The 18,675-nt window shown below is 41.8% G+C and overlaps 1 protein-coding gene across 2 annotated transcripts in view; it reads left to right on the top strand.

Annotated features, from left to right (window-relative positions):
• The window catches only part of STXBP5 (syntaxin binding protein 5), a 427,346-nt gene that overhangs the window by 324,119 nt on the left and 84,552 nt on the right, over positions 1-18,675 (top strand). For both annotated transcript variants that reach the window (XM_040429504.1, XM_040429505.1), the window contains exons 15-17: positions 7,130-7,350; positions 9,797-9,966; positions 10,894-11,019. In XM_040429504.1, the coding sequence (XP_040285438.1) occupies positions 7,130-7,350; positions 9,797-9,966; positions 10,894-11,019 (517 nt within the window). The remainder of the gene's footprint in view (positions 1-7,129; positions 7,351-9,796; positions 9,967-10,893; positions 11,020-18,675) is intronic.

Here is an 18,675-nt window from a genome sequence, read left to right as displayed (position 1 = left end):
ATGTTGTCACCATTGAAGGTTGATCCTTAACCTCTGTAAAGACAGTAAACTTGGTTAAAAAATGTACCTGCAACCAACTAACACCAAAGTTTTGTGTCCCTACTGCAAACAGGGCATAGGGCAGGAACAACTTCATGGGTTCTGGAGGGAATATATGGTTTTATAGCAGCATAGTTCGATTTGGGGATTCCCTTCTTTGTCACTTGTGCTGCTGTAGCATTAGCTAACTGGGGTGCCCTTGCACTCGATTGCCCTCCTCTCCACCGGGAGAGCTAGAAGAATACCTTGGACTGCTTGTAGCTCTCGTCCTTCTCATGATTGGCAGGGAGGGGGGGTCTGCTCAGGGTTTCCAAAATGGCCACTGGCTGTACTCAATCATCCATGGCGAAGGAGGTGAACGTAGCAGCCACATGCAACTCTGGCCCCACCACATCATTTGCAGACCCAACTTCAGAAGTTATGAAGTTATGGATGAGTCTGTTGAGGTCTGTATATACGTGTAATATAGATATATGCAGAGAGAGAGATATCTCTATATTTATATGGGATACATTCGTATTATCCTGAAGTAAATTCTCAGCATATTGCTGGCAAACTTGGAGTCTGAGTGCTGCTCCTTTTTTAGCCTTTCAGCTGGAGGAGCAAAGTGCAGTTTCTGCATTATGAATACCCCTTAGATTAGGCTATACCTACCAGTACCTACTATTGTTTCCCTGAAGGACGTATGTAAATTCTGTTATAGCTGTGTCTTTCTCTACCTCACTTTTATCAATTTACAAAGGGGATTATCCGAAATCAGTGGGCACTGCAGATCAGTAAGTCAGTTCTCATCTGCCAGGTTTCCAAATAAAAAATGGAGGGCATACGTTAAAATTAACAGGTGTCAATGGCAAACCAAACCCTTTATACCATACAAGCATTAACTTAGTTAAAGGGTTTTCCCATGATTGATTTAAAAGTTAAAATCAGACATCATATAGTACATGACCATCTATTTCTAACAAAGCTAGAACCAGCCCTGTACCTCACATGGGTTCAGAGATTTCCCCATCTATTTATCTGCTAGTTTTATATGAAGCCGACAGCTCAAGGGGATGTGCCTTTTCTGCTGCAGCTAAGGGGGTGTGTCCGTGCTCTCCCTATCACAGCTCAGGAGGCAGTTAAAGGATGAAATTGAGCATGTGCGGCCTTCTTAGTGAGCAGGTCAACGAAATAAGAAGAAAAACAAACTGCAGGTGGCGCAATACAGATACATTTTATTGAATAACTCAGTGGCTATGAAACTCTTAATTACATGCAATTACAAAAGTATTCAGATCCAGATGCTAGTTTGAAAACTGTAGAATATTTTTTGTTGGGCAACCCCTTTAAGGTTTTGTGCCGAAAATTATAAATGTAATCTACACTGTCTATGACCCCACAGAAAAGAGTTGATTTATGTACATATTACTTGGGGGACATTTATTTCATTTCATACAAGGTATCAACAGCCAAAAAAAACCTAATGTTTTCAAAATGTCCCTGAAAAAAAAATTCATTACCATGAAAACAGATGGCAGCCTGTCAGGCCACACTCGTTTCCTAGGAAGTTTCCAAACATCACAGCAAACAGAAATTCAAATGATAGGGAGTGAAAGATTGCCCATGAAACAATAATATATGCCTTCAATCAAAATTCTGTTGTACTGACCAATAACAGCAACTTACTTTTGCCAGCCTTCCAGCAAGGAGGCTCTGGATCTCTTTTGCCCCACCATTTTCTACTTGGCAGAGAATTATTACTGACCTCCAGATCACCTAAAAGAAATAAAAAGATGCACATTGAAAACAGATGTAAGGGAAGTCTTCAGTTCAGCCAGTTTTGGGAGGATCTTCTTCACATACAGGAAATAATGCAAATAAAACTTGCATCCCTTTTTTCTAAATGTATATGAAACTCATTCTCAAGGGTTGGACAGAAATGTAAGATATGCTGCTAAATACCTTAAAGAGTAACAGTAGTTAATCATAAACTACGCATGAAAATATAGGAAACTTTGTAATATATGTTGTCAGAGAAAGTTGATTCCTTCTCTTATCGGAATCCTCCCCTGCATCTACTTCACTATCAATTCACTGCTCTTCAGGGCTGCCTGCTCAATGAAGGATCAGGATACAAATCTATGGAAGGGAGGGGCAGCTGGTGAGGGACGCTGACTGAGAGACTGCTGCTTATTTGTAATTGATTTACTGTCTTAACTGCTGGATTCTCATCTAAACTGCCCTTTTCTGCTGTAATGATCTCCATTATTGATGCTGCTTCTGAGGTCGAGCTACAGAGAGTTAGGAAGGAGCATCCCCTATGTATTCATGTGTCTGGGCTAACATAATTCCAATTAGGGCTCGTTCACACTACCGCTGGTGTCCTGCAATGCACGGACACCTTCCGTGGGGCAGGCGCATGTTCTATCTTTTTGCGGTGCGGAGGCACGGAACCCCAGAAAGCACTCCGTAGTGCTTCCGTAGTGTTCCGATCTGTGCTTCCATTCCGCATCTCTGGATTTGCGGACCCATTGAAATGAATGGGTCTGCATCCGTGAAGCGGAATGACAACGGAACGGTGCCTGTGTATTGCGGATCCGCAAATGCGGTCCACAATACGGGAACGGGACACCAACGGTCATGTGAACAAGCCCTTAGTCTGAGAAAAAAAAATAGAAATGCAGACATATGTCCTAGGTGATGTAGCACTGGGAGAGTCACTTATAGAGAAGGATTTGAGTGTCCTTGTGGATGGTAGATTGACATTGCATGCTGTAATTTAATCAGCTGCTTATAAGGCTACCAGGATATTGTCACATTTTAAACGAGGCATGGACTCGCGGGGCAGGGATGTAATACTACCACTTAAAGGGTTTCTACCACCACATTTTCACCTATTTAGCTGTCAGACACTAGTGATCTGCTAGTGTCTGCTCTACCTAACCATGCTATTGTAATCCCTTTCTGTGCAGCGGTTACCATAAAAAACGTAGTTTTATTGGTATGCTAATGAGCCTCTAGGTGCTATGGGTGCGTCTTTTCAGCACCTAGAGGCTCCGTCCACTCAATATTTCCGCCGCCCAGCGCGCTCCAGCCCGCCCCTCTCCTCTAGATTGACAGCCCACTCGCGCCTACGCCGTGTGCTTCTGTATTCGGCGCAGTGACTGTTGGACTGCTCCCTGAGCCGTAATCGGCGCAGACGCAGTGAAGATGCCGACGCAGGAGACAGTCCCTGCGCGGAATACAGAAGCACACGGCGCAGGCGCGAGAATTCGGCCGTGATGCAGAGAAGTAGTCTGTCAATCTAGAGGAGAGGGGCGGGCTGGAGCGCGCTGGGCGGCAGAAATGGTGAGTGGACGGAGCCTCTAGGTGCTGAAAAGACGCCCTCATTGCACCTAGAGGCTCATTTGCATACCAATAAAACTACGTTTTTTAGGGTAACTGCTGCACAGAAAGGGATTACAATAGCATGGTTAGGTAGAGCAGATCGCTAGTGTCTAACAGCTAAATAGGTGAAAATTTGGTGGTAGAAACCCTTTAACAAAGCGCTGGTGCGGCCTCCTCTGGAATATGCAGTTCAGTTCTGGGCACCAGTCCATAGAAAGGACGCACTGCAGCTGGAAAAAGTAGAGAGGAGAGTGACTAAGCTGATAAGGGGCATGGAGGGTCTTAGTTATGAAGAAAGATTAAAAGAATTGAATTTATTTAGTCTTGAGAAGAGACGTCTAAGGGGGGACATGATTAACCTGTACAAATATATAAATGGGCCATACAAAGAATACGGCGAAAAACAAGGGGGCACTGCCTCCGACTGAAGAAGAAAAATTTCAGTCTCCAGAAGCATCAAAGCTTTTTTTACTGTAAGAACTGTGAATCTGTGGAATAGACTTCCTCGGGACGTGGTCACAGCAGGAACAGTGGACAGTTTCAAAAAGGGTTTAGACAAATTCTTAAAAGTAAGAAACATTAATGCTTATGAAAATTTGTAGAAATCTGCGTCTTCCTTCTGGGATTCGCGTCCCCATCTATCCCTTGGTTAAACTTGATGGACGTTTGCCTTTTTTCAACCGTATTAACTATGTAACTATATTGTAGAGGGAAAACCTATTAAGTCGTGTAGTGGCCAAAAAGTGTTATTCCTCATGTACACTGAAAAATGATCAGTCAGGGCCTTGTAAAAATGGTTGCTCATCTCAAAATGCATCCGATACTCTTTCCCATCAACTTCAACCTACATTTTCCAGTCTTTCAAAAGTCATAACTCAGCTTGCTGAAGAATAGGGAGCTCCCTGGCAAGGTGATATCTACCCTACAACTAAGTAAAATGTCCCCTGCCATTTATTTAAAGGGGCTGTCCCAAGAAAAATTATGTACAGTTTTCAAGCCAGCACCTGGCTCTGAATAGTTTTGTATTTGCATGTAATTAAAAATGTATAATAGCTACAGAGTTATTCAGTGAAATCTACCTGTATTGCGCCACCTGCTGTTTGCTCTTTTAAAATTTCTCTGTCCTACTTGCTGAGAAGGAAGCACATGCTCAGTTCCACCCTTTAACTGCACCAGCTGCAGTACAAAGGACCTGCCGCCTAAGCTGACAGTTGGAAATAAATGTGGCAGAACAATTGGAACAATGAATGGTGATATCTCTGGATTCGTGTGAAGTACAGGTCTGGTTCTATCTTTGTTAGAAAGACTCTGTCACGTACTGGATTATTTATGATTTTTATTTTTTACATTAATCAAGGGGCAATCCCATTAAGAGGTTTATCTAAAAGGTTTTGCACCTGGTGTAGGAAAAACTTTCCAGATCAGACAACTCTTGATGTGGGTAATATTTAAAACTTGAGTTAGCGCCTAGACCAGTGATGGATAACCTCCAGCACTCCAGCTGTGGTGAAACTACGACTCCTAGCATGCGCCATTAATTTTTATGGAGTTCTGAGAACAGCCAAGCAAGTGTACATCTTGGGAGTTGTAGTTTTACCACAGCAGGAGTGCCGGAGGTTAGCCATCACAGGTCTAGACCTAACACAGTTGCAGATCAGATTTGTCTTTGAACATATTTTGCAATGCCAACCTAGTATATCATAGTAAGAAGATTAATAAAAAAAAGTTAAAAAAAAGCTACATTCTAATATTTATTAAGACAGATCAGTCCTCAGTTAGACTTGCATTGGATACAGTAAAAATTGCATTCTATTGGGTTTAACCCTGGTAACCTTGCTCAATCTAATGTACAGTTCAGTAATAACCTAAGATGCCAAGAATACTAGATGACACAGCAACTAGACCCAGTCTTTCTTTATAAGGTGACTCCTGACAGACCTCAAGACATCAACTTTCCAACATACTTTGAAAAATGCTACAAATGAGACAGAACACAAAATTCTCACTTGATGTGGAAAGGCCAGTCCAAAAATACCTGGATCTTACTAGGGAGTGGAGAAAAAAACTCAAAAGAAGACCATAGCAAGATCAGTCAGGACCACAATCTTGTAATGTAATAGACTGTAGTAGAAGTGGGTGCCTACACACATCTAGAAATTGTATACTTGTGGGCATAGAGTTTGGGTGCTTTATGAGATCAAATATTCAGGGCGGCTACATGGTCCAGCCTATGTACCTTTTTAAGACACTGTAGACTTGATTTATATTGTGACTTTGCTTTTAGATGCAAGGTTTGTAGACCATTGTCCCTCACTAGTTTTTCTACTTTTGTATTTCCCCAGTGGTGCCATCATTGAGGATGGTACTGAAAAGAGAAATTAGTCCCATGAGTTTCCATGAGTCCACCATAACTGCATCTTTGTTCCTGTCCAAACTTTCTCCTTTTGTATGTGTCTTCTTTTGGTTATTCATTTTAAGCAGCAAGTGACATTGTCCCATGTAGTATTGGTGGTTGGGGCTTTAAATAGAACCTGTCATCAGCGACTGGATTCCCCAGCAAAACCAAGTACGTTTTACTTTGCACGTATTGAGACATGACTTTCATCTTCCAGTCTAAAAGAAAAGATTGTTGTAGTGAATTGCACCAGATTTATTAAAAGGCACACGTGTCTTAATTCATGACTGCTGAGAGCAGATTTGAGCCAAGTTTTGTGCCATTTTCTGCCCTTAGTATTAACCCCTTCAACCACCACGTCACGGTAGTGCTGGGGATGTATGGCCCGGGCCTCTGGAGGGAGTCCGCTCCATACTCGGCGGGTGGAAGCTGTATCATATAGCCAGCACTCGCCCATAAAAATGGTACAAATAAAAACAAAAGTTTGCAAAATGGCGATACAAAGAAAAGTTTGTAAAAAGTAAGCCCACATATGGCTATGTGACTGGAAAAATAAAAAAAGTTATGGCTATTGGAACGTGGGGAGGCAAAACTAAAAATGAGCCTGGTACTAGGGGTTAATAAATCTGTCCATATGTTATACAGGAGGCCAAGCCCCCTCCAGGTAAACAACATCCACCTTTAAAAAAGTAACATTCTTGTGTGATTTAAAAAAAAAAAAAAAGTACAATTTTTGTGCAAATTCTTGTTCCCTGTGCCATTTTATTTTTTTGTCTAAAACTACCCACTGCAGCATTTCACACTTGAACATAGTTCTTAGTAATTAGGGGGCATGTCACTCCTGTCCTTACAGAGGTCACGCTGTCACAGTTCCCAGTAAGCCTCTTTAGATTTTTTGTGGGTTTTTTTCTCAGTTATCCAAATATAGCCAGCAGTATAAACAGGACAGGTTTTCATTTTGTTCCATGTGACAATGTCTCCAAACATGTACATCAACATATCCGTGTGCTTTATAAGTCATAACGTAATCAAATATATTTCTATATTGGTATCATTTATACAGGCTAAAGAGAAAAATATACAGAAAAATACAAAGTTATAGTTTTTTATTTTTTTATTTCAGGACTAAATATGTTTTCAAACTTTACCATAGACGTCACCCTATTTACCCTACTATATTGTATTCATAGACCATAACAAATGTATCTCATCAGAATGAATGCCGCTTTACCATATAGAAGCAATGCCGATTTTACCATTCGTAAATGACCTTTCAACGTTTTTTTCGCATATATTCCTAATATTTTCGTTTTTATGTCTCCTTAGTAACATTGCAAATGTTGTATAAACTCAAGACTGCAAAAGTATTTGAGAAATCTCGGAATAAAGAAGATAAACCTAGCACGGACATTGTAGACGAAGATCCTTATGCCATCCAGATGATCTCCTGGTGCCCAGAGAGCAGGATACTATGTGTGGCAGGCGTCTCAGCTCATGTAATCATCTACAGGTTCAGCAAACAGGAAGTGACCACAGATGTCATCCCGGTAAAGATCATGCTTTTCTTTTCCATGCCTTCTCGAGTGGGAAGACTATAGAATTTGTGCAGTTCTAAATTGATGATGGCAGTAGATTGCATGTATGTTAAATACTTTCTGGCTGCCAGATTTTGTTCTGCAGAAAATGACATACCATAGTTTTCTCTTTATAAGACACACATGATTATAAGAGGAGCAAAATCAGAAAAAATATATTTTTCATCAGACCCCCAAATTAGACCCCCAGCCTCCATCAGACCCGCATATCAGAACTCAGATCAAACCCCAATATCAGACTCGCATATTAGACCTCAGGTCAGACCCCCACATCAAACTCTAATATTAGACCTCAGAACAGAATCCAATATCAGACCTCAGATCAGCCCAAAAATAATTAAATTAACTTATCTCTCTGGAAGGTGCGTCACTCTGCACATCCAACCTCACTTCCTGCAGCTCCGTTATTCTCTAGGCCTGTGCTGCACTGTAACCTGATAGTCATAGTGCACTACGTCCTGACTTGTATCCCGCAAGAGAGGGCAGAACAGGCCCTGACAAGGCCAAGGAGCGGTGAGTGCAGCCAGCACCAGGAGCGCTGTATTCACTGCTCCCCCCTCCTACTTCTATAATGGAAGTGCTCACTAGTATTCAATTTATAAGACACACTGACATTGTTCCCCACTTTTGGAGGGAAAAGTGCATCTTAGGCTACTTTCACACTAGCGTTTTTTTTGCAGATCCGTCATGGATCTGCAAAAACGCTTCCGTTACAATAATTCAACCGCATGCATCCGTCATGAACGGATCCGGTTGTATTATGTCTTATATAGCCAAGACAGCTCCGTCATGAACTCCATTGAAAGTCATTGGGGGACAGATGAGTTTTCTATTTTGTCAGAGAAAAACGGATCCGTCCCCATTGACTTACATTGTGTGCCAGGACGGATCAATTTGGCTCAGTTTCGTCAAGTGGACAGCAAAACGCTGTAAGCAGCGTTTTGGTGTCCGTCTCCAGAGCGGACTGGAGACTGATCTGAGGCATACTGATGCATTCTGATCGGATCCTTTTCCATTCAGAATGCATTAGGGCAAAACTGATTCGTTTTGGACCGCTTGTGAGAGCCCTGAACGGATCTCACAAACGGAAAGCCAAAACGCCAGTGTGAATGTAGACTTATAAAGCAACAAATACGGTACTGTGTGCCAGTTGTCAACACTGCAATGTTTAGCACCATAATGCATGGTTGTGGAAGTTTTAATTACAACAGGCAGAAGAATTTCAGCTTTGGTGCGGAATTTCAAATAAGTGATAAAAAGCACCTCTAGTTATATAAGAATCGCACTCCCTTTTTAGGCAGTTTTGTATGTATATAGGGTGCATTATGTATTGCAGCTACAAAAGTTGCATCAGCCCTATATTTTTTGAGTCTTTATATACCTCTGAATTTCTTTCAGGCGGTTGTCAAGGATTAGAAAAGTGGGGTTGTCTATAGGTTACATCTGGTATTGCAGCTCAGGCTCTCTCACTTATTCTCCATGTCTGTGCTGGGATCTTCTTTTTGTTTCATGTTAAAGCCCAAAGCTTCATTTCCAACAGATACCAGAATACCAAATGGCCAAAATTTAGAATGCAGTACTTGTTTGAAGATGGATAGCAGGATGAAAAATTTTACTGTATAACTGTATACTGTAGGTCTGTGTCTGTATAAAGGAGGTATGGGAGGGGGTGAAGCTGTAACTGGGCTCAAGAAGAATGATCACAGCCTGATACTAAATTTTCTCCTCCTTTAGGGTACTTTCACACTTGCGGCAGAGGAATCCGGCAGGCAGTCCCGTCGCCGAAACTGCCTGCCGGATCCGTCAAAACGTATGCCAACTGATGGCATTTGTAAGACTGATCAGGATCCTGATCCGTCTTACGAATGCATTGAAATCCGGTGTCATCCGGAAAAACGGATCCAGCATTTTTTCTTTTCACATTTTTTTCGGTCTGCGCATGCGCAGACTGGAAGGATGGATCTGGCATTGCAGTATTTTGAATGCGGCACGAATACATTGCTATGGAAAAAAAGTGTTATGGATTTTAGGCCGGAGATAAAAATGTAGCATGCTGCGGTATTATCTCCGTCCTGAACAGTCAAGAAGACTGAACTGAAGACACCCGGATGCATCCTGAACGGATTGCTCTCCATTCAGAATGCATAGTGATGAAACTGATCAGTTCTTTTCTGGTATTGAGCCCCTAGGACGGAACTCAGTGCCGGAAAAGAATAACACTAGTGTGAAAGTACCCTTACAGTGTTCCCTAATTATATGATGCATGTATTTCAACGTATCGCTAATCATACGAATGAGAGAGCAGATGAGCGTATGTGTCACATTTTGGAGTATTTTTGTGAGTGAAGATGTGCAGTTGCATATCTAATTAATTTCAAATGTTGTGCTTGGCTTTAAGATGCTGGAAGTAAGGTTGCTGTATGAAATCAATGATCTAGAGTCCCCAGATATTGAACAAGTGCCAACGCCCAGCGGAGGACCTAACTCCCAGCCCATTGTTCTTCAGTCGCACCCATCCACAAGCAGTAGTTCATCTGATGGGATTCGTGACAACGTACCCTGTTTAAAGTAAGCATTATTTTATCTTTTTCACATTACATTTCAAATGCAGTGGCTAAAGGTGAGCCTGGTGAGAAGAATAAACGCTGATTGTAGAACCGCTCTGCTGGCACTGCCAGGGATGATGTCACAGACGAGGTCCCCATAGCTCTGTGTGCTTTTATTGTGTCAAAAAAACGATTTGATCCATATGCAAATTACCTGAGATGAGTCCTGTCCCTGAGAAGAGTCAGGGACATGACTCATCTCAGGTTAATTTGCATATGCTATCAGGGTTAAATTACAATTTCTTAAAACCAGATATTGGTTATATCCTGGTATATAAGCGTAAAACAAATCCATAAAGCCCAGATCACCCTTCTTATTGGGTAAAGTCTGCACTGTAGTCTTAGTCACTGCTCTTGCATGGAGGTGTGAGACACCTCAGTAGGATTGTTTTTAGCCCTGTGGCCATTTATTTGTGTTTTTAAGTTTGCGCAATGTGCAATATTGTGGTGGAAGATTAGTGGAGGCTTAGTTACTCAGAGCTCTCCTACCATACGATTTTTCAATCACTGGCCTGGATGGCACATTTCTACTGAGGCTAGTGATTTGGCTGCAGCAGTCATGCAAACTATGAACAGCACGTGACCTCTGCAGGAGCAACATGGATCAGAGCAGAAGGGAACAGTGCGGTAGAATGTTGAAAAGACAATGTGGGTTATTTTCCTTGTTTCATACAGCCCACTGCCCTCTGGCACTTAAAAAAATCTTGGACAACCTTTAAGCTGCGAGATTTATATATGGGATCTTGTCATACTATTTTTCTTACATTTCTTTCTTTCATCCATTTCTGAAGACATACTTATGGACTATATTTTACTATGCTTAAGTTGATTCTCATGTGGCCAGGGGTGATAATAGTTGCTGTTCATTTTGGATATTTTTTTCCATCAGGGTTAAAAGCACTCCTTTAAAGCAATCTGCTGGTTACCAAGTAGAGCTTGTGATACAACTTGTTTGGGTCAGCGGAGAACCTCCTCAGCAAATAACCAGCCTAGCTGTCAATTCTGCATATGGCCTGTAAGTATTTATTCATATTCTTTTTAAGTCAATTATTTGTATAAGACTTTACAAGGTTTTTAAAGGGAGCCCTTCACACTGAAAATGCAGAACAATCTGCAGGCTGGAGGAATTGAGCAGATGGGGTTATAGTTTAGTAGGAAAAAATACAGTTTAACTAATAATTTATTGATTTAAACCTTTTCTGGAGTCTGATGGGTGGTCCTACTCGGTGATTGACGGCTATCTCTGTATTCGCACACATTCAGGGAAGGCTATTAATCAGTGATTAGGACTCCCGACTGGACTCCTAAGCCTAGAAGGATCAGAGGTTTAAATGAATAAATTACTAATTAAAGTATATCTTTCCACACAAAACTACAACAATCTGAGAGTGGACTGCATTTAGATTGTAATAGGTTCCCTTTAACCCCTTCCCGACACATGACGTAATAGTACATCATGGCGGCAGGTGCGTTCCCGCATTTTGACGTACTATTACGTCATGGTGATCGGGCGGGCACCGGAGCGGTGCGCGCCCGATCACTGCAAGGGTCCAGCAGTCCCTGATAGCCGGGCCCCTGCTGTATCGCTGTACAAGCCGATGCCAGCGGATTAACCCCTTCTATGCCGCGATCAGCACTGACCGCGGCATAGGAGGGATTTGCAGCGCTCAGCTCATAGCCTGAGAGAAAAAAAAACCTCTCAGGCTATGAGCTGAGCGCTGTGATTGGCCAGCGCTACAGCATGGGAGAAAGACGCCGGCAGGTTCCCCTGGGTGGAGCCTAACGTGACGATACCGGAGGCTATACCGGGCGAACGGAGCGGCGCCCAGGTATAACAGTAACTGCAGGGAGATCCCTGGGCGCCGCTCTACATGTCTGTATAGTTAGTTTAGATTTTTTAATCTAGTGAAAGGTCCTCTTTAAGTAATAAATATTTTATGAGGTATCACTTTCTGTTTTAAAAGCAGAGAAATAGAAATTATAAAAATTGCTAATTTTTCAAAATTTTGGGTAAATTTGGTATTTTTTCATAAATAAAGGTGAAATATATTGACTCAAATTTATGACTGTCATGAAGTACAATGTGTCACGAGAAAACAATCTCAGAATGTCTTGGATAAATAAAAGCGTTCCAAAGTTATTACCACATAAAGTGACACATGGCAGATTTGCAAAAAATGGCCTGGGCAGGAAGGTGAAAACTGTCCCGGGGTAGAAGGGGTTAAGGGGGTTGTCTGGTTTCCAATATTGATAATTTATCCTCAGGATAGGTGATCAGTATCAGATTGGCAGAGGTCTGCCTCGAGGCACCCCCGCCGATCAGCTGTTTGAAGAGACCCCTGACCTGGACGCCTTTGAGATAGCAGTGGTGGTGCAGTGTAATTACAGCTCCCAGCCCATTCACTGTAATTACACTGATCTCTGTAATGTTGACTCAGTGCCGGTAAAGAGTTACAAGCTGTGCAGTCTCTTCAAACAGCTGATCAGTGGGTGTGCTGGGAGTCAGACCCCCACTGATATGCTATTGGGATAAGGGAAACCAGACAACCCCTTTAAGTCTATTTGTGATCTCTGAGCAAGGCTTATTTACACAGTGCCATTATATATTCTTATTACCGTACATAATAAAATATTAGTACATAGCAACGTGATATCCACATCCTGCATGCAGACGTAAGATGTGATGCCCTTAGTATTTATCTCTTTTTGTTTCAATCTATACTTCATATAAGCATTAACATTTTATTCAGTACAGTGCACTAGTTCCAGTTGTCGATGGAGTGCACAATAAAATGTTTTTTCTCTATCTCACACAAATACTCACATCCAGCCATTTAACTTTTTTTTTTTTTTTTTCATTTAGAAAATCCAGGGACAACTTGAAAATTCTATGCACATGTTGCCGCAGTGAAATTAAACCCTATAATCCTAGAGCTGTAAGGCATCCAGAATAGATCTGGTTTTGTGAAACTTCTCTTCCCAGTGCTTGCACATTGCACCAGTGAAGCTGAGAACAGCACCTCTCATTTCACTGCACATGCGCCCAGCGTTCAGTGTAAGCGCAGTGAAGCAAGGTTTACTGTCCTTTGCCTCATCGCCGCCATGTGCATACATCCCGAGCCACTGGAGAGGAGTCCCAAACCCTCATTTCCAGGCTTATCCTTTCTTTACTTTCTTGTCATTACTAATCATTGTAGTAAGGTTGATAGATGTGCCAGTCTCTCCCTCAGTTTAAAGGTGTTTTCTGAAATTTTAAGAAAGTGGCCCAAAGGAGGAACTGTACACACAGCAGTATACTGCTGAGGCCAGTGATTATCTACAGTGGTTTAGTGTGGGGAACCTAGGGCCCACCAGTAAAATTTATTTTGGGGGCCCACTGTACGGATACATTCAAATATAATACATATTTTAACAAGTTTCTTATATGAACATAGGCTGGTTGAGGTGCTGTACATTGTATATATGTATGTAGTGCAGGAAGTCTACTGTATTATGTGCCACTTGTGCAGGGGGTGAGAGACTAGGGGCCCACCTTGCTCAGGGGCCCACCGGGGGATTCCCCTGTACCCCTGTGGGCCAGTCCGAGCCTGGTAAATAGTGATTATAGGATCTTTTAATATCTCCCCTCCATCCTTGGGACACTTTTTTTTTTAACAAATCAGAACACTCCTTTAATTAGTTTTTGCAAATAGTCCTAAGCAGCATTCCACTATCAGATAAACTTGACTGTATAATCGGTGGCTTTATTAGCACGGCTCCATCAAGCTGACACGTAAGTACACAGTAATGATTTCAGGTGATCAGTAAGCCGGTGTTGGTCAGAGCGAAGCTTTCTTGTCATTCATTTTAATGAGGTGGACTGTGTCAGGAAGCAGAGTAGTCTTTTAAGCACAGATTTACATCACTTTTCCAGCAAATGGCTTCTTTACATCCCATCTCCCCTTGTCGCTTTCTAATTGACTGATTTATTTATTGTAGTGAAACAGAATCTAACCGCTACTCGGTTTAGTTGATCATCTTAGCTAAAGGCTTTACCTTTTTCTGGACTCGTTCTTTTTTTCTGCATACTTCTGTAGTGATATGCACCTGTACAGATGGCTATTGTAATAAGCACTGTAATAATAATAATAAAAAAAAAAGGCAGTTGTCTTACACAATGCGCACTGTTATATTGACTTCAGCAGTGATTCTAAATATCACATTAAAGGGTAAGGAAAAAAAAAAAGCCTCTTCCAACGGGCTGCACACCTCGTACATCTCCCACCACTGCCGTTCCAGTAGTGGCAGGGTCCCCACTGTGCTCCACGTCCTGCTCCTGTCTAGACATTACTGGAATTGCCAAATACTGGCTAAGGTGGGTCATTGCCTCGTGGCGGTTTTTACTTTTTTAAACCTTACCAACTAGAGTGACTCTGAGCTGTCATCTCTTTAGTTAACTCTAATGCGACCATTGTCATTGATTTGTCTCAAAACAAATGTCATCCACAATCATCTTAGTTTTTATATTTTTATGAAGACTGTAAAAGCAAATATTGTGCCTATGATTAGAGAAGAGCGGTCAGCTAACTGTAGTATTTCAAAGGGGCATTTACAATCTTGCTGTCTAGTCATATTTCTCAGGATTTAAAATTTTTGTTTACTATTAAAGGAAGCTAACAATTCAGTCCTATTTGATTTGCAGACCATTTAATAAAGCCTTGATTTAGTAATGCAGCACTAAATGCCAGGATTCTTTTTTTTACTTGTATGCAGACAGGATATATAAATAGCATATGTATTTTATATTGACTTTCCTGGGAAAAAAGGAGTTCAACCTTTTCATTATAACAATTCCTCTATATCGTTTAACCCTTTTACTTTGGTAGCCAGGACAATGTTTGCACTTTTTGACAGGTACAAATAAAATGTAAATTACAAAATTAAACAAATAAAAATTAAAATCATACGACCCCTCCCCCCCCAATTCCTATACTGTATGTCAGCTTAGACACCTGACACGTTGTCAAAATGCACCTTGGAGCTTTATATGCACAGTCATGCAATTTAGTGTCAAAGTGCAACTTTTGCTGAAAATTTGCATAATAGTTGATATTAATGGGTAAAAGTATGACCCAAGAAGATTATACACCTTGAAAAGTAATGTGCACTCCAAAAATGTAAACGCTAAGCACATATTAGACCACAAGGGTATGCATCAACAAAAGCTTTTGCTCTCAAAAACACTGAAACATGGTCAAATATTGTACAGCCTTTTGTGAGTGATAAAAATATATATTGTATACTGCAAAATGACAGCTGCGTTACCAAAAACTATATTTTCTGAGAGCTCATATTCTGCATAAAAATTCAACTTAATGCATTGTCTAAGTTATATAAGAACTCAGGCAACCTCTGTAAATGGCCTGAAACAACAAATGAATGGATACTCACCAGTTTTCCCCCTGTTTCTTCAAGTGCTGAGCTCCAGTCCTCCAGTCATCTTGCAACAGTGACGTTCTGTGCACAATTCACTGCTGTAGCCAATCACTGGCCTCGGGAATAGATTAAGTGTAGTCAGATATCAATTTAGATGTTATAGGTAGATTAATGGTTAACTGCCGAACAAAAAATATGTTTATTTCAATTTTATTTAAATGTTTGTGACTCCCCACATAGTCTAATAACATATCAGGCTGGGCAGAGGATATTGAGATCCTGTGGCAGCATATGTTCAAGATCCTGAGTGTGCGGTGCCCACAAGTTACAGGAGAGGATCCTGTGGAGTTTGTTTTATGTGCTGGCTAACCTGTGCAGCTACATTGTGTTTGAGCACTAGTTATTTATTGCACACTGCCAGTGGTTCCAACATGTACAAAGAAGTCCCACTATTGCACAGCCAGACTCCACACTGTGTGTCTCTTTTCCAGAAAATAGGGCGTTTAGCATGGGGCTAACACTGTCTGTACTTTGCTGGTCTGCTGCGTCTAGGGATTGTTCCTATTGAGAATGGGCTATCAACCAGCAGCCCACATAGTGGAGTGTTCCTAGGCTTTTCTTGAGCAGACACCCATCACCTTGCATAGGAGCCTCATGTGCATTGTGTATAATAGCCTACAACGCGTGCAGCACTTCCCTAGCAGATACCACAGGTCGTTTCTGCACTTAGGGGAGTGCAATTACTGGCCTCAGCCGTGCACTGGATGTCTCTGCTGAGGCCAGAAATTGGCTGCAGCGGTAACCTGTGTGCACACAACGCAGCTCAGCGCAGGAAGAAGTAGAGGAGAAAACAGATGATTAAGCACTCATTTGTTATTTTTCGCCATTTACAGAGGTCACTCAACCGATTTAATAATTAATACACACAACCGCCTTCATGCAGTAAACAGTGATTATAAGCAAAAATTGCACAAAAATACAACTTTATGACTAAATGCATAATCTAGCAGAGTCATTATGCAAATAAAATATACTGTAAGATATGAGTTCCTACATACCACATGTCTACATTAAATACAGCGTGTGTTAACAAAATGCAGACACTGCAGGACTGCTCCAACAGTTTGCAACTAAATAGTGAGAATTATATACACTGAACAAAAATATAAACGCAACACTTTCGGTTTTGCTCCCATTTTGCATGAGCTGAACTCAAAGATCTGAAACATTTTCTACATACACAAAAGACCCATTACTCTCAAATATCGTTCACAAATCTGTGTAAATCTGTGTTAGTGAGCACTTCTCCTTTGCCGAGATAATCCATCCCACCTCACAGGTGTGGCATATCAAGGTGCTGATTAGACAGCATGAATATTGCACAGGTGTGCCTTAGACTGCCCACAATAAAAGGACACTCTGAAATATGCAGTTTGATCACACAGCACAATGCCACAGATGTCGCAACGTTTGAGGGAGCGTGCAATTGGCATGCTGACTGCACGAATGTCTACCAGAGCTGTTGCCCTTGCAATGAATGTTCAATTCTCTACCATAAGCTGTCTCCAAAGGCGTTTTTAGAGAATTTGGCAGTACATCCAACCGGCCTCACAACCGCAGACCACGTGTAACCACACTAGCCCAGGACCTCCACATCCAGCATGTTCACCTCCATGATCATCTGAGACCAGTCACCCGGACAGCTGCAGCAACAATCGGTTTGAATAACCAAATAATTTCTGCACAAACTGCCAGAAACCGTCTCAGGGAAGCTCATCTGCATGCTCGTCGTCCTCATCGGTGTCTGGACCTGACTGCAGTTCATAGTCGTAACCGACTTGGGTGGGCAAATGCTCACATTCGATGGCGTCTGGCACTTTGGAGAGGCGTTCTGTTCACGGATGAGCCACGGTTTTCACTGTTCAGGGCAGATGGCAGACAGTGTGTGTGGCGTCGTGTGGGTGAGTGGTTTGCTGACGTCAACGTTGTGGATCTAGTGGCCCATGGTGGTGGTGGGGTTATGGTATGGGCAGGCGTATGTTATGGACAATGAACACAGGTGCATTTTATTGATGGCATTTTGAATGCACAGAGATACCGTGATGAGATCCTGAGGCCCATTGTTGTGCCATTCATCCACGAGCATCACCTCATGTTGCAGCATGATAATGCACGGCCCCATATTGCAAGGATCTGTACACAATTCCTGGCAGCTGAAAACATCCCAGTTCTTGCATGGTCAGCATACTCACCAGACATGTCACCCATGGAGCATGTTTGGGATGCTCTGGATCGGCATATACGACAGCGTGTTCCAGTTCCTGCCAATATTCTGCAACTTCACACAGCTATTAAAGAGGAGTGGACCAACATTCCACAGGCCACAATCAACAACCTGATCAACTCTATGCGACAGAGATGTGCTGCACATTTCAGAGTGGTCTTTTATTGTGGACAGTCTAAGGCACACATGTGCAATATTCATGCTGTCTAATCAGCACCTTGATATGCCACACCTGTGAGGTGGGATGGATTATCTCAGCAAAGGAGAAGTGCTTACTAACAGATTTAGACAGATTTGTGAACAATATTTGAGAGTAATGGGTCTTTTGTGTATGTAGAAAATGTTTCAGATCTTTGAGTTCAGCTCATGCAAAATGGGAGCAAAACCGAAAGTGTTGCGTTTTATATTTTTGTTCAGTGTATGTATATAATATTCCATCCCCTTATATAAACTGCAATCCTAATTAAAAATTTAACTAAGTAAACTTTCAGAGCGGTGTAATACCGGCACTTTATTGCTCCTGCATTATGGGCACAACACCTGACTGCACACAGTTCGCTGTCCGCATCCGTAGTTCCGTGGCCCTGCAAAAAAGATAGAGCATGTCCTATTCTCGTCCACAATTGCGGACAAGAAAAGGCTTTTTCTACATAGTGCCAGCCCTATGTGTTCTGCAAAATGTGGAATGCACACGGCCGGTATCCGTGCTTTGCGGATCCACAATTTGCAGACCACAAAACACAGCACAGTCGTGTGATTGTACCGTTACCCGTCTGAAAATTTTCCATACAGTTTTTTTTTTTTTTTTTGTAAAACTAATTGAAAAGTATTTTGACAGAATAGTCGTGGATTTGCCGTTGCAGATTTTCATGTAGCAAATCCACAGCATTCTACAGTAACAACAAAGTGGATGAGATTTTAAAAAATCTCATCCACATGCTGCGTACCAAAAGCAGTGTAAATTGAGCTACC

The sequence above is a fragment of the Bufo bufo genome, chromosome 4 (genome assembly GCF_905171765.1).
Source record: "Bufo bufo chromosome 4, aBufBuf1.1, whole genome shotgun sequence".
Classification (NCBI taxonomy): Eukaryota; Metazoa; Chordata; class Amphibia; order Anura; family Bufonidae; genus Bufo; species Bufo bufo.
The sequence above is the reverse complement of the archived record's forward strand: the minus strand, read 5'-3'. Positions and strand labels throughout refer to the sequence as shown.